The 14,251-nt window shown below is 41.0% G+C and overlaps 1 protein-coding gene across 9 annotated transcripts in view; it reads right to left on the bottom strand.

Moving 5' to 3' along the window:
- Positions 1–571: 571 nt before the first annotated feature.
- LOC119434441 (NACHT and WD repeat domain-containing protein 2) overlaps positions 572–14,251 on the bottom strand; it is a 118,624-nt gene continuing 104,944 nt past the window's right edge. For 4 of the 9 annotated variants that reach the window (XM_049671956.1, XM_049671960.1, XM_049671944.1 and 1 more), the window contains exon 15: positions 572–11,709. In XM_049671956.1, coding sequence (XP_049527913.1) covers positions 11,483–11,709 — 227 coding nt within the window. In that variant the 3' untranslated portion in view covers positions 572–11,482. The remainder of the gene's footprint in view (positions 11,710–14,251) is intronic. The other 5 variants (XR_007468247.1, XR_007468248.1, XR_007468243.1 and 2 more) reach the window with 5 other exon arrangements.

Raw genomic sequence — 14,251 nt, 5'->3', positions numbered from 1 at the left:
ACTCATACACCTATTACCACAAGTTTTCGGAATGTGCAGCTCACTAAAAGTCTCAATTTGTTTGTGGCCAGAATATGGAACTTAAAATTTAGTAGAGCACCACTTCCTTCAATTGAAGGGGTTTATGTGAACCCCTCAATTTCGGCTGCATGCTTGGGCACAGAAGAAGTTCAAAATTCAGCTTTTTGGTGGCTTCCCACATTGCAACACATCTGTCAGCAACTATGCATGTTATTTGTGGAGTTAGTTGCAGACTTTTGCAATGGATCATGGAAATATATTCTGCAAGTTTAGTATATAGCTCTGATACTCGCTTCTCGAAACAAAGGCACAAGAACATTACGAACAGCTTTGAAGGCGCGACCTCTTGCACTATGCTCAAAAAGCAGCCACTTCAGCTATATGCTATGAACAGTATTGTATGTTTTTGCTATGAAAGTGAATAAATTGGAGTATTTCAACTGATTGCAACATGAACCATGTAATGCCTGGCCACTGCTTTTTAGAAACTACCACTGCATTTTGCAAATTTTCATGTGTGCATGCAGAAATGCCACGGAAGGAGTCAATATGCTTTAAAATCCTGGAAGAACACTTCTTTTTAATGTTTATTTGAAACACATGTAGTTAAAAGGAAAACAGAAGCTTCCCTTTAATACAAACACCTTAGGTACTAAGTCTCTGGCTTGACCAGTATGATAGTAACATGCCTCCTTTGACATTGCAGCAGCAGTGGAAAGGAGCACACTGTTAGCACAAGGTATACAACCAGAAAAGCTCAAAGAAGTGCAAATGCAACAAGTTTTTCAATGTGTATGTGTACACATGTACATATATGAATGTATATATGTATATATAGTGACGTGTATTGTTATTGTAACAGCTGTAAAAGAAGGTTCTTAGCTTACTGCTGCTTTGTTTTTGCTCAAATACTGCAACACGATTGCATTTCTTGGTCCGCGTCATCCAATAAAACATTTGGCATCATTGTTGCTGGTTTGCCATGACTTTTAGTTGCCTACAGGCAGCGAAACCAGTCCACATCTCTGCAGTGGCTTGCTTCTCCAGCTGCAAGGTGTAGAGCATATAATGGTAGTTTTTTTTATTTTATTTTATTTTTATTTTTTTGAGGGGTGGGGGGGGGGGGGGGGGGGGACGAGGAACCAGTCAAATAAAAATTCCAAGCATTTAGTGAATAATTCAGACTGAAAAATGCTATCTTTCTGAGAAACATGAGCAAAAGCAAAACAGTGGTAAAAGCAAAATCTGCTTTTAAAGTTGATAGAATAAAAACACAGGCCACTGTACATACATGTGTACACATAACAATATCCTGTGAAAAAAAAAAAAAAAAACTTTTATAAGTTAGGTTTACCTGCCACAAGACTGGAAAATAATACACATTTAAACTATATGTGTCCATAACCTATTTGTGAAACAGGATTATGGATCAGTCATGCTGTTATGTACAAGTTCAATGGCACACAAGAATTAAGCAGCGCACACAGACAGCATCGTACTTTGGTACAAGGAAACACCTTTGTCAGCGTTTCTTTTCACACATTCAACACAGCTGGTGTTGCCACTGCTAACCCCATCACAGACGGTAGCCACCTTGTGCCTTTTGTCTATGTGCACCTCCCTGTGACAACCACTTGTCTACAGTTAGGTGATAGATTGGCTTTGCTGCAGACAGCGCCTAACAACTCACTGCTCTGGTTGCATCTTGCTTTTTAGTGTTGCGCAAATTAATTGGCCTCTAGGAACGCCTAGGTTCCTTGACAAAGCTTGAGCGTTTAGTTGAGGCCCAAGCTGGCAGGGCTGTATGCATATGCAGCTACCAATGCTCCAGGGGCTGTTGTCAGTTGAATGTTCTTGTATTGACAAAACAATGCTGATTCTAGACTAGAACGAAAAATCACACACCAACACCCTACATTTTGTTGGCCACTTTCCAGCTTGGCAATCTCCAGCAGTTTCCCATTCATGACAAACATGGAGCTGAAGTTTTGTTGACCTATTGACAAATACACATCCGAGATGATTAGACTAAAATATTGTCAATGCTACAGCCTGCTGTGGTGCGCATTTATGCAAAAATCACACATAGCTTGAGTTCAACAGACAAAGGGTGCACACAACTGCCACACACACATTAAAACTGTAGTAAATAATTTGCATAATATCTATGTTTTCATTTTTTTTTTAGACAGCAGTCATTTCAGAGAGCCCAATAAATATACACAATTAGACTGAAACTGGGAAGTATACCTTAGAAACCAAACCTATCTGTTAAAAAGGGTAGAGGCTTGGGCTAGTTGGCAATTCATCACAAAACAAGCACAGCACAGAAGGCAAGGACAGAGAAAGAAGGACAGACGTAGTGCAGTGCGGTGTCTGTCTTTTTCATGTGTCCCTGTCTTCCATGCTGTGCTCGTTTTGTATATAATGAACTATTGGATGTGTACATGTGAGAACTCATTTTTCTAGCCAAATGGACTGCCTATGCATTGGCTTCAATCATAGCTTGTAACCTGTCAGTAGTTAAATCATCCTTGCATTGTATGTTAAAAATAGTACAGCTGTAAAATGTATTCTCCACTTTTTCCAATGATAAACATAGCTGAATAAAGAAAAAGCTGATCATGAGTGAACAGAGCTCATCAACACATTACATCTTTTTTGGATGTTGATACTTCCAGCAGCAGAGAAGTGCAAAAAAAAGTGTGCAGTGTGAACAGGCTCATGAACTTTCATTCTGCACTGTGATACATACTCTAGTGTGCCTTAATGTCTTAAGTTTTCATTAGCTTAACAAAGAGAACTCATTGGAGTGAGCGAATCATTGTGACACATTGGAATAAAAGTAACCGACTGCCTTTATAAAAATATTATCATAAGAAGCCAATAGACAATGACACCAAAGAAAGCATAGGGAAAATTATTTGAATTTTTAATTTAATTGTAGAAATTTATAAATAAATGGAAATTTAGTTAGTTCTAGTACACACACATATAACTCCAGAAAGTGGACGGGAAAACAGCACCATGGTAGCTCAATAGTTAAGAGAATCGCACATGTAATACGAAGATGTTGGTTCGTATCCCACTTGCGGCCGCGAGATGGCCGCACTGAGCAGTTCTATACAGAGCCCATACCGTTAACCTACACGTACATGCTACAACACTATCGCCTTTCACGAAGAACACTACCACCGCCTCACAATGCTCTGCCACGAGAAAAAGCTGTAATATGGCGAAAACTCCAAACAAACACATATCCACATTTGAGTCTTTACCACGCCATACATCCTGTGCTGTATTCCTATAAATGCCCGCACTACGATCAATGCGCAATGCTTTACCACATGGTATGGGCTTGCGCAAACACACCACAGCTCACACCCATAACACACCCCACCACACGGCAATGGGAGGCAGCGCTGTCCAGCTCTGACTCAACGGATTAGCTCAACCTGGTCAACCGAGCGAGAAGGGCAGCTAAGGCCGCTGGACTCCTGGACAGAGGGGACCAGCCACTGCAGAGCGGAGGAGCTACCTACGCTTGCGTGCTCTTTTGCATAAAGTTTATTCTCTCTCTCTATTGGCTTCTTATGATTGTGACTAAGAAAAATCGAGACCCTCGGTTCCCTTTCTTCTCATTTATTATAACACTATTGTGACATGAAAGAACATGCATGTTTATATTAGCCTGGCAAAAAAAGATGGCACAGTTTTGCCATTGTGATATTTTTACAAACTACAGAAGCAGCTTTTTGTAAATATTGTCATTTCCTGCATTTTTGCTCTCGGCTCGGCCATGCTGTAATTGTAATGTCTCATCTTCATTAAGTGAATGAATGCAGAATACTTAAATTTTCGAGATCACTTAATAAGTGCTTCCACCAGCCACTCGACTAAAATGACTACAATACTGATTGAAATGCCACCCTGAATAGTATTCATCCAAGCCCTTGTGCTAAATAAAACTGCAAATGAAAAAAATTTGTTACGCACTGCCACAGCTGCCAGTCACGGTAAAAAATGAGCAAGTGCCAAGGAAAACACACTAGAGTGCTAGCTAGCACTTCTTTTGGACATTTCTTTTAACACTAACTGGTATTATTACATATCTTGGTCACAAACTTTTAACAACTACATTTAAGGGCAGGTCATGGCCCGAATAATTGGTGCAAAGTTTGTTCTTTCTGTACTGCAAGTGTACCAAGAGAAAATGAAAAGATTTCAGTAGCCAGAATGGCCTCTCACAGTGAAAGTCAGATACCAGACTAACTCAAGCTAAAAAGAGATCAACTGTCCTTTTGGCAATTACGCTACGTCTAGTGTTATCAAGCAAAGCAACACAAGTGATGTTTATGGGCAGAAAATTAACCAAGCCTGTATGTAGTATTGTCTCAATTTCACTGCACTAGCATGAGCCAACTTTTAATGCTTTCATTTGAGTGATTGTCCTTACGAATGTTGGGGAGCCAACATATTACAAAATGAGACATTCCATGAGAGATGCTTGTCATGAAAAATATAAGCTTCCATTAAGACATCAGAAAATTTGATTACATCAAAGGCTACCTCAAAAGTTGTTCCTCTAGCTAAATTCAGTTATTTAAATAGTGGAGTTAGCATAGTTTGCATGTGAGCTCTCCTTGCACTGCCTGCTGAAATAAAGAATGTAAATGACCCTAAAGATAAAAGTAGCATTAAACTTTTCACTAGCACTCATGAAACTGGATTTGAAATAAAACCATATCGCACATAAATGTGCAGTAGACATTTCTTTGGCCTTTAACTCACAGCCTGCATCAAGCATTTGCATCATTCGCACCTCCAACTTAACACCAATATAGGTTCAATCCTGTACGCATTGCATGTTATGCATCAATGCAGTAAGAATGAGAGGCAGTGCAAAAATCAAGTGGCACATTTTTGCACTATCCTCCACTGCTGTGGAACTCTGTTCACAAGCATGTAGCAACAGAACAACTATTTTGAGTCTGTTAACTGCAATAATTAGTGTGATTTTTGCTTGGATGTGTTCCTTATGGCTCGTTTGGCTGTGCTTCATATGTTGGATCTACAGGTTCCAAGGTTTAAAACAATACCTGAGGGGTATCAGAAAGGAAATGATTGCCTTCACCTACCATATGAAGATTTCTTGCATTTTAAGCTATACAATGGGGCAGCTATTTAAATGATGTTTCAGAACTCGTACAGGATCCAGATCGTGGTTACACTTCGGGTTACGGGCACCTTCATTTATCTTAATGGTGATGAAGTCACAATATGTCAATATTCAGTTGTAATTTCACTAAAAAATGAGATCAATATAATAAATAAAGTTTCACTGTAATGCTTGCCTACTCCTAATAAAAAAGAGCAAGGGCATTTCACTTGACAGATAATTTTTTTTCCGGATGAAAAAAAAAAATTTTTTTCTGATGTAGTGGCGAGATTTCAGTATTTTAATTACTCAGCCTAAGTTGCAATCAAATGCCAGGCACCAGTTATGCACTGATGCAGTGAAAGTTAGGATACCTGTAGGAGCTGACTTCTATGCTTCACATAGCAGTTCATTTTGAGTCCACACACCTCAACTCGCACTCAGCCTACTACTAAAGGGCCACATTAAAAAGAAAGAAACATGACGTTGGGTCTTTCTGAAAAGCTCACCTCCCCCAAGAGGCTTCCACCACAATAAGCTGCACTATGAAAGGAATATTTCAATGGCTGACCTGCACAGTTGTCAATAATGTAGATGTGCTTCTTGACTGCTTCTGGGAGAGTACCTTGAGTAGCAGATGCAAGTGCACAAGGGCTCCTGTAAAAGCACCTCTCAATGAGCTTTGCCACCACTTCACATGTGGACAAAATTGGCAGTCTTTAAAAAGACAATGGACAGTTAACCATGCATCAAAATGTTTGCATCATAGAAAGTTTATGTGTAGTAGATGCTAAGGGCAGTTTTTGGATGACTGAAGCTGCAGCATGTTTGGCATTACACAAAGTTGGCAAAGGCTTGAAAGACAAAAGCCACTTGCACAGAACACAGTAATGCTTCTACAGTAGGAATACATCAGCAATGAACCAGTGTGCTTCTCTAAGATAACAACAAAGGCGAGATTCTTGCTCTTCTTATGCTGAAATGAGTCATGCAATGCATATTTTTTTCTGAGCTGCAGACCTGGAACAGTGTTCACAAAACTTATCTTACATAAGTTTTGTATGCAACTGGCTGTCCACATGGCAGTTGTGTCATCATGCAGATTGCTATCATGAATCAAAGGTGCCCAAAAGCCAGCCAAAAAGGAAACACTGTTATGCAACAGAAGTTCTGTGAGTACCGGTCCTGTTTATGTGCCCTGCCTGTTACAAAGTGCATTCATATACATGGTACAGCTGGTTACACAAGCTTCTCGATCACAGAGTCCATGAAAAAGTAAAAAATAGGGAGTTTTAGAAATAGGAAACCCAAAGTTAGGGGGTGCTAATGGCCAGGCATACAAAAGAACGCAAAGAGACTACAAAATAATGCAAGAGGCGCACAAAGAAGTTTGGGTTATTGGGTATGCAAAGCTGCTTGAGGACGCTATATCTAAAACTCCATAATTTCTTGTGACATTGGCATAAAGCCTTAAATTTAAAAGTGCATTTCATGGTTCACACATAGGAGTAGGGTGACCCTTTCAATTTCTGATGCGTGCTTAAAGGGCCCCTCACCAGGTCTGGCCATCTTGAGCTGACAAGCGCAGTAATTATAATATGCACTAATGATCATGTCTGCTAAGTGTTACATCCCAGCCAGATAGTCTACTTATATTGCGCAAGTGTGCCTATATACATGGCAGTGCTGTGACCTCACACATAGTGACACGTGACTTCGAGAATTATTCAAGGCAACATTAGTTATTTGTTTAATCTGTTGCTTCAATATGCGAATTAAAGTTAGAAATAATAAAACATAAAAACCGAATGTCTGCCTGTTTATGTTTCACTTTGTACCATAGGAGAAATGTACAGTCGCGAGCAAAAGTTTGGGGACCAAACGTACCGTAATATTGTTTTTTTTTTTCTTCGCAGCCTGGGCATTCTGGCTGAAATTAAGAGCGTTAGCCTATGTGCGCGTGTTTGACCAATACAATGCATTAAACCAATTCCAATACGCAAAGCTGCGTTTGAAGATATTTAGATTTTTTTGCCGATGCCGTGGTCTCCAAACTTTTGTTCGCGGCTGTATGTCCTTTGCGTCTGCTTGTTTTCACGTTGTGCAGTCGTGCACCCTAACAACAAAACTGTCATTTTCTGCTGTGTTCCAGCGCCGCGATCATGGCTCTTTCATCCTCTCACGCCTGTTTCATTGTTCGTGAATGTGGCACTGATCAGGTGTTCTCATGCAGAGCGTGAAAAATCGTCCGCTGCACAAAACGAGACAAAAGCAACAGCTTGCACGCGATACCGTCACCGGAAGTACGCCACTCAGCAAAAATGCAAGACAGAGAGAGAGAGAGAAAAAAAAAAGACAGAAAAGAGAGAGAACGCGGGGCCCATGACGTATGCGTCAGACAACCCTCCAGCTCTAGTATGAGAGAATGCAGGGAAGGAATTTTGCTTGCAGAGGCTAGACGGGGCAAGTGAAGTGAGTGTCTATGTTCGCGATGACGCTTGCCTCCTGAAATCATGGGTTCGCACCACTTAAATCTCTGCTATTAATGAACTAATTTGAAAAATTGTTCAGTAGAACACTCCTTAGAGGGCATGTAACAACTTCCGGCGTATAACCAAAATTTGCTATGCGGTCTGGTGAGGGGGCCTTTAAACCGCAAATTAACAGAGCTTTTCATAGCTTCTATGCTCTGAAAACTTCTGTGAACAGCTGCACAAGTCACTTTCAATAAATGGCAGAGTTCAAGCCTATCGCATTCGTTCCACAGGTCAAGTAACATACATCTTTCATGTTATTCCAACTTCACACATCATAACACACATGGCACTATAATCCCAAAGCTGGGATGTGCATAATTGCTCTTGGGTAAACAACCAAGCTACCACTGGTGCCTTAATTTATGGGGCTTCTGTGGTATTGATGGCTACAAAAGGCATTTTATAAACAGTAACACTGCATCAACTTGCAATGGAGCTTTAGTAACAAGTTGGTGTTGCTTTGGCATTTTACTAATTGACTACATCTGTGAAACATATTATGGTGTTCTTATTTCTGCCATATAAGCTGTGAAAAGGCAGCTGCTTAAAGAGGTACAGACATATAAACTTTGAAATTAAAATGCTGTGAATTCATTTCATGAGAGAGAATGCTGCTGTTTGCATTTGTATAGCAACATTTCCAGCCACAGAAATTGAAGTGCACTGTTTCAGAATAGGAGGACAAGTTTACTGATTTAGATGAGAGGTACTTGAAGTAGAAGCAATAGTAGTAGCCCATGCCTGAGTACCAATTATATGTAAAAAACGAAGTATACCAGTTGCTGCTTTCTTTTTTTTTTATCAACCTGCAACAGTTGCTGACCAATTTTTCTGACTCGCTTGATTATTTGGACTTTATTGCGGCACTGCCGTGGCCTTCATAGGGGACTGTTGTATAACTGAACATTATTACCACATCATCGTTTGTTCTATTTTCGGGACAAGATCTGAATGTTCCACATTGCAAATACTGCCACTGTGAATGACGGAACTAGCTATAGTTTATGTCGTAGGGTAGTTATCTTTCCGAGTGCTGTTTGGCTGCCAAACCTAATGGTGAAATGATTGAGTGAACACCAAATGAAACTTCCTTTGATCGTCTGCAGTATCAGTCAGTCAAGAACTTTATTAAGGTCCTGAGGAGTTTTAAGCCATTGGAGATTCTACGCGGGGAGCTCCTCTGGCCGAAACCGTAGGCGACGCCCAAGCTATGTGTTGTGACAGTATGAGGTCAATGCCACAATTTTGAAACGACCTCGTCCTTCTCCCATTCATTTCACCCTTTGCCATTGGCATTGCACATCAGACTGTGCATAGAAGACCATGAAACAAGTCTTTAACAAAATCTGAAATAAGTAATGTCATGCCTTACTGCAAGTCGGAGAAAAAAGTGTGTTCGAGATAATTCCAGCTGCTGGCGAAATAAACTGCAATAACATAATTTTCTGCAAATTCATTTTTTCTGACACCATTGTGGTCCCTTTTCATAAAAAAATAAAAATAAAATCAACTACTGCTTAAGCTAAGCCTATAAACTTCAGAATTTACAGCTATTATGCAAACAGCAAACTCGCCAATGTGTGCACTCTCAATGGGAATGAAGCTACTTTTCAACAAACTGTAGGATCAGTAGCTGAACACAAACAACTAAAAAGGATGCGCTTTTGCACGCATGCACATACAGTGAGCACCAAGATATACAGATCTGTCAATATCTTCATGGCAGAGAGTATTTTCATTTATGTACATTCTTTATATTGCAATGTTTCATGCCTCACACAAGAAAATCAAAGCGATTTGCTAAGTACCCCATGTAGGTTTTAATAACTTCACTTTCTCTTCTGTTCAAGCTCTATGTTTCTCTAACTTCCTTGACAAATGTGTTCATTTCAACAATAGAAGGTATTCTTGCTAACCAGCAGCCTTCACCAGCCATTTTTGTAATGTGAAATGTGATCTAAAACTGTGTTTTCCAAGTCTGCTACCGGTGTTGAGATAAATGCTTACTGCTGCGCCACCTGCCGCGGTAGCTTAGAGGCCATGGCGTTGCGCTGCTGAGCTCGAGGTCGTGGGTTTGATCCCTGCTGTGGCAGCTGCATTTCGATGATGGCGAAATGCAAAAACGCTCATTTATACTTTGATTTAGATGCACGCCAAAGCACTCCAGTAGGTCAAAATTAATCAGGAGGCCCCACTACGGCAAACCGTATAATCGTATTACTGTTCAGGCACTCCAGAATCTTTTTTTTGCACTGCTGTGTTTCTTACAAGGGCTTGTGACAGACTTAAATTCTGAAGAAACTTGGGAAGGAAAAACTAGCTGTGGTAACACAGCAGGCTGAATTCCGCTAGGGACACATGCATGTTGGTATGCTTTCATCCAACAAGGTGTGATGCTCCTAATCTATGTACTGTATTTCCACAAATATAATGTGACATTTTGTTGCGAAATTACCAGTCTGAGAAAACGCCTTCCGCCATATTCAGAACCATGCTCTAAATATAATGCGAGATTCACCCTACTCCCCCAATTTCATGGTTAAAAATTTGTCAAACTTTACCACTTGGTGACCAAACTTGATGAAAAAGAGCCAATGTCTCAATGCTGTAGACATAAGATAGATGTGAATGTGCAGGCGAGTGCATGTCAGCAAGAAAGTGAGAGCACAATGAAAGAGTTAGTGGCACAAAGGTGTCCAACGACCCAGTCCATTATTGTCTGCAAGGCCTCATCTATGCAAACACAGCAGCCCCAGTATGGGCGCACCTGGCCCCTCTGAGCAGTGCATCATGATTCTGATAGAACAATCCAGTACAATAGGCAATCTTCTGCAGCGGTGTATGCAATGGGTTCTGTGTGGCAATGCAGCTTTGTAGCACACTGCACATTGTACTATGCTTACGTTCATGGCTACAGTTGCATTACGCATATTTAGACTGCATTATAATTGTAATATATATATTTATATTTTCTTATTTTCCGAGTCGCCAAAAGTCCTCCCTAGCATCATATTTAATAAATACAGTACTTTCCCATCTATCAATTTAAAGTAGATGTCACATCAAAAAAAAATAATAATAACGTGCAGTTTTTGTTGCAGGTTTTCAGACCTTTAAGACGTTGGGTATAGATAACATTTTAAAGATATAATGGAGGCTGAATTTATAAAATACATGACTTGCATACACAGCCTTCCTGAAAAAAGCATATGTCTGTACCTCATTAATGAACCATAATATATTTATCATGCTAATACTGTCTGAGGGATACAGCAGATGTATGCTTTGATTCACATTCATTTAAATATGTGAGCTTTCAAATCTTCAATAGTATCAACTGCTCTGTTGGCAAGGTATGCTGCAGTTATATGCAGTTGGATTGCTTAAGAGCTGGCTGAATCTACACACAAATGGTTCTTGCATAAGGCAAACACTTCTTTAAATGTATCAATATTTACTAGAAATTTTCCATGATCACTGATAGCCTCAGCTTTGCCCTTTCTGTATTCTCACTGCAGACAGCCTACGCAAGTGAGTGTGTTGCATGTTTAGAGGCAGGGTTAGGTTGCACAAAGCCAACTGAAAAAAGATTTTGCTTCACCTGCAGCTCACGTGGCATGGGCAAAAATGCTAGCTGGTGCTAGACAGAAGAAGCTGCACTTGAACAGTAATTTGTTGTCTCTCTCTATCTCTCTCTGGCTAGCACCAGCTGAGCAACCATACCGCTATCATGAGTTGGTAACAGAGGCAGTGGATAAACAGCAGCTCAGCCCTGTTGGCTGACATCAAAGACTTTGCCACAGTTGCTGACGTTGCCATAAGCGTTTGATGCAGGACGAGACTGTGATGGGCTCTGGTCGCCTTCGCCTTCGTGCAGCAGATGACAAAAGACGCGATCGTGTCCTTCCAGCCCCATCACCACTGCTTTTCCATCCAGGGTCAGTTCACAGCAGGTCACAGCCAAATCAGGTGTGAACACTGCCAAACACTCCCCTGCAAATCAAGGTGAATAATTATAGTCAGTCTGTCAGTTTGGTGAAACAATGAAAGTAATTGTAATTCAGATAGGCCAATGTGTCAGGAGTTCATTTGTTCAGTCAGTGAAAATTAATAAATGGGCAATTAGCTTCAATAACCCTTTCATAAGCATGAAATACAGCGCCTTGTCCGTCTACTCACTTTGTACCGTCCTAGCACTGTTTGTTCCCGTCCTAATGATGTACCAACCAGCCCAGACCAGCACACTCCATGAAATACAGGCATATTGCAGTTTGTCACACAAAAATGTAGTTTAAAGAATTTCTATCCAGAAATTAAATGTTTTGAATGAGTAGTGGCACATATGTTATGGCAAGATGTACATATTCCTGTGGCTAGTATGGGTTGAAGTTGTGTAAACTATTTGTATTTGAAAACAAGACTAAGATAAAAAAACAAGACTAACTATTGACACATTGCCAGTGGTCATTAGGCACATAAGGATGAGAAGAAGTATAACTAACAGGGATGTGTGAATAATAAAAAAAAAATTCTATAGCAAATCGAATATCCAGTAATAATTTATGTGGTCATTAAAATTGATAGCTGCTACTCTGAATTTTTAGTAATCCAGAATGACATTGGGATTATTGACAAGTGAATTTGAAACATATAGGTGTCACCTCTTCATTAAACTGCTAGCCAGTGGACCAAAAATATGAAGCCAGTCAGTGTATCGATAAAGCTATCTAAAAAGCTTGCGTGGTATTCATGAACTATTTTAAACTACTCTATTAGATTTCAATACAGTGCTATCACCATTCACATATGTATTCATCAAATATACTCGTCACCATCACTAGGATCATCTTCAGTGTTTGTTTCTTTCGAATAGAGCATTGGGATAATGGCTGCCGCACAAGTGGTGAAGGTGATTTTTGGTCCCTCCATGCTGTATTATTCCAAGCTTCCATGGGGCTTCATGCAGGTCACACCACTTGGTGACCTGCATGACTGTCACCATGCACCAACAGGAGCATGTAGGACCCTCCAACCTTGCCACATCTGCCTAATTGGCCTATCACTCTTGAACTGTCAGTACCTGACAGTGCATTCCACACATTTTGCTGATCTCTTTCGTGATGATACTGAACATTGGCTGGACAACTCTCTCGCAAGCCTTTGAATATCACCTTCTACCTCACCAATTATAGGACCCGATTTCTCAACCACACGCATGCCTCTCCTGACTGGACCACATTAAAACGGCATTTGGCAGGTTTTTGGCACCCCAGCCATTTATTCTGGAGTTGCCAAGAGGAATCTTTATAGACACATGAAACTTCACAAGACGTACACCTCTTACATTGAAGATGTCCCTGCCTTTTGTTGCTCAGCGAAATCAGCCATAAAAGAGTCCGATTGTATTAAATTGCATCTTAAAAGAGACCAGGCCCACCATGTTTAATGCCCTACTGGTCAATAATCTGACCAAAATTGACAATTTCATTGCCACATGCCAACGTCTCAATAAACTGTGGGTAATCAACTTGCAGCCAGACTGTGACACGTATTCCCCTTTGGGTACGGAGCTCTCTATGCTTATTTTGGCTGTCATATGCAAAAAGCAATAGGTACATGGCTTGTCATGTCCTCCTACCACCCAACCCTACTCTTCTAATGCTGGACTGCGTGAGATTACCACAGTGAAGTTGGTATCCGTGACCTGTGCTGTGAACTCTACCGCTCAGGCCTTTCCCCACCGGCCAGATATGCATAAGATGTTGCCATGCAACCTGTCTTCATTATGACAGTGCCTCCTAGTCCTACTCACGACCATTTGTTGTGAGCACTAATCGACCATTTGTCATGAGTGCAGTAGCGCACCCAGGATCTCTGCCGGGTAGGGGGGGGGGGGGTTGACAGTTTGCCTTAGTTTGCCAATACCATCTAAACAGCACTAATTTCAATTTCTTCACGAGAAATTGTCAAAAAACGCGCTTTTTGCACAAGTTTGCGAGTGTGCAGACGATTACACGTCTTACATCTTAGTTACAGTACTCAAAGGCGCAAGGAAAAAAAGGGGTGAAACAAAAGGGGGGGGGGGGGGTTACAACCCGCGACACCTCCCCCCCCCCCGTCGGTGCGCCACTGCATGAGCGCCAGGCGGACTTACTAATCCACCTGGCACTTACCCTGCCTAATTTGTTACTGTTGCAGTATTCACAGAAATATCTTCCGGTTTCATCAAAAAAGCCCACAAGACAAATGCTGCAACTATGACATGCTGTTGCAAGGGACAACCTTCCTCCCCTTGGACACTACCAGCACTGGTCATCACCAATTTCCTTCTTTTTTTTTTCTCTTTGTTCTCCTCTCCCAACGTGCCTTGCAACTACCATCTGGGGCACTGCTGCTCTCCTTCCCCCTCCGCTGCTTCACATCGCCCCTCTAGTCATCCACCCATGGTCCTAATTAATGTTTAGAAATGATGCAGTTTTTGGAGGGAAAGCTGCACTGCAGGCTACAATTCGTCTCGAGCATCCATCCAACACAT

Source organism: Dermacentor silvarum, chromosome 1 (assembly GCF_013339745.2).
Source record: "Dermacentor silvarum isolate Dsil-2018 chromosome 1, BIME_Dsil_1.4, whole genome shotgun sequence".
Taxonomy (NCBI): Eukaryota; Metazoa; Arthropoda; class Arachnida; order Ixodida; family Ixodidae; genus Dermacentor; species Dermacentor silvarum.
The sequence above is the reverse complement of the archived record's forward strand: the minus strand, read 5'-3'. Positions and strand labels throughout refer to the sequence as shown.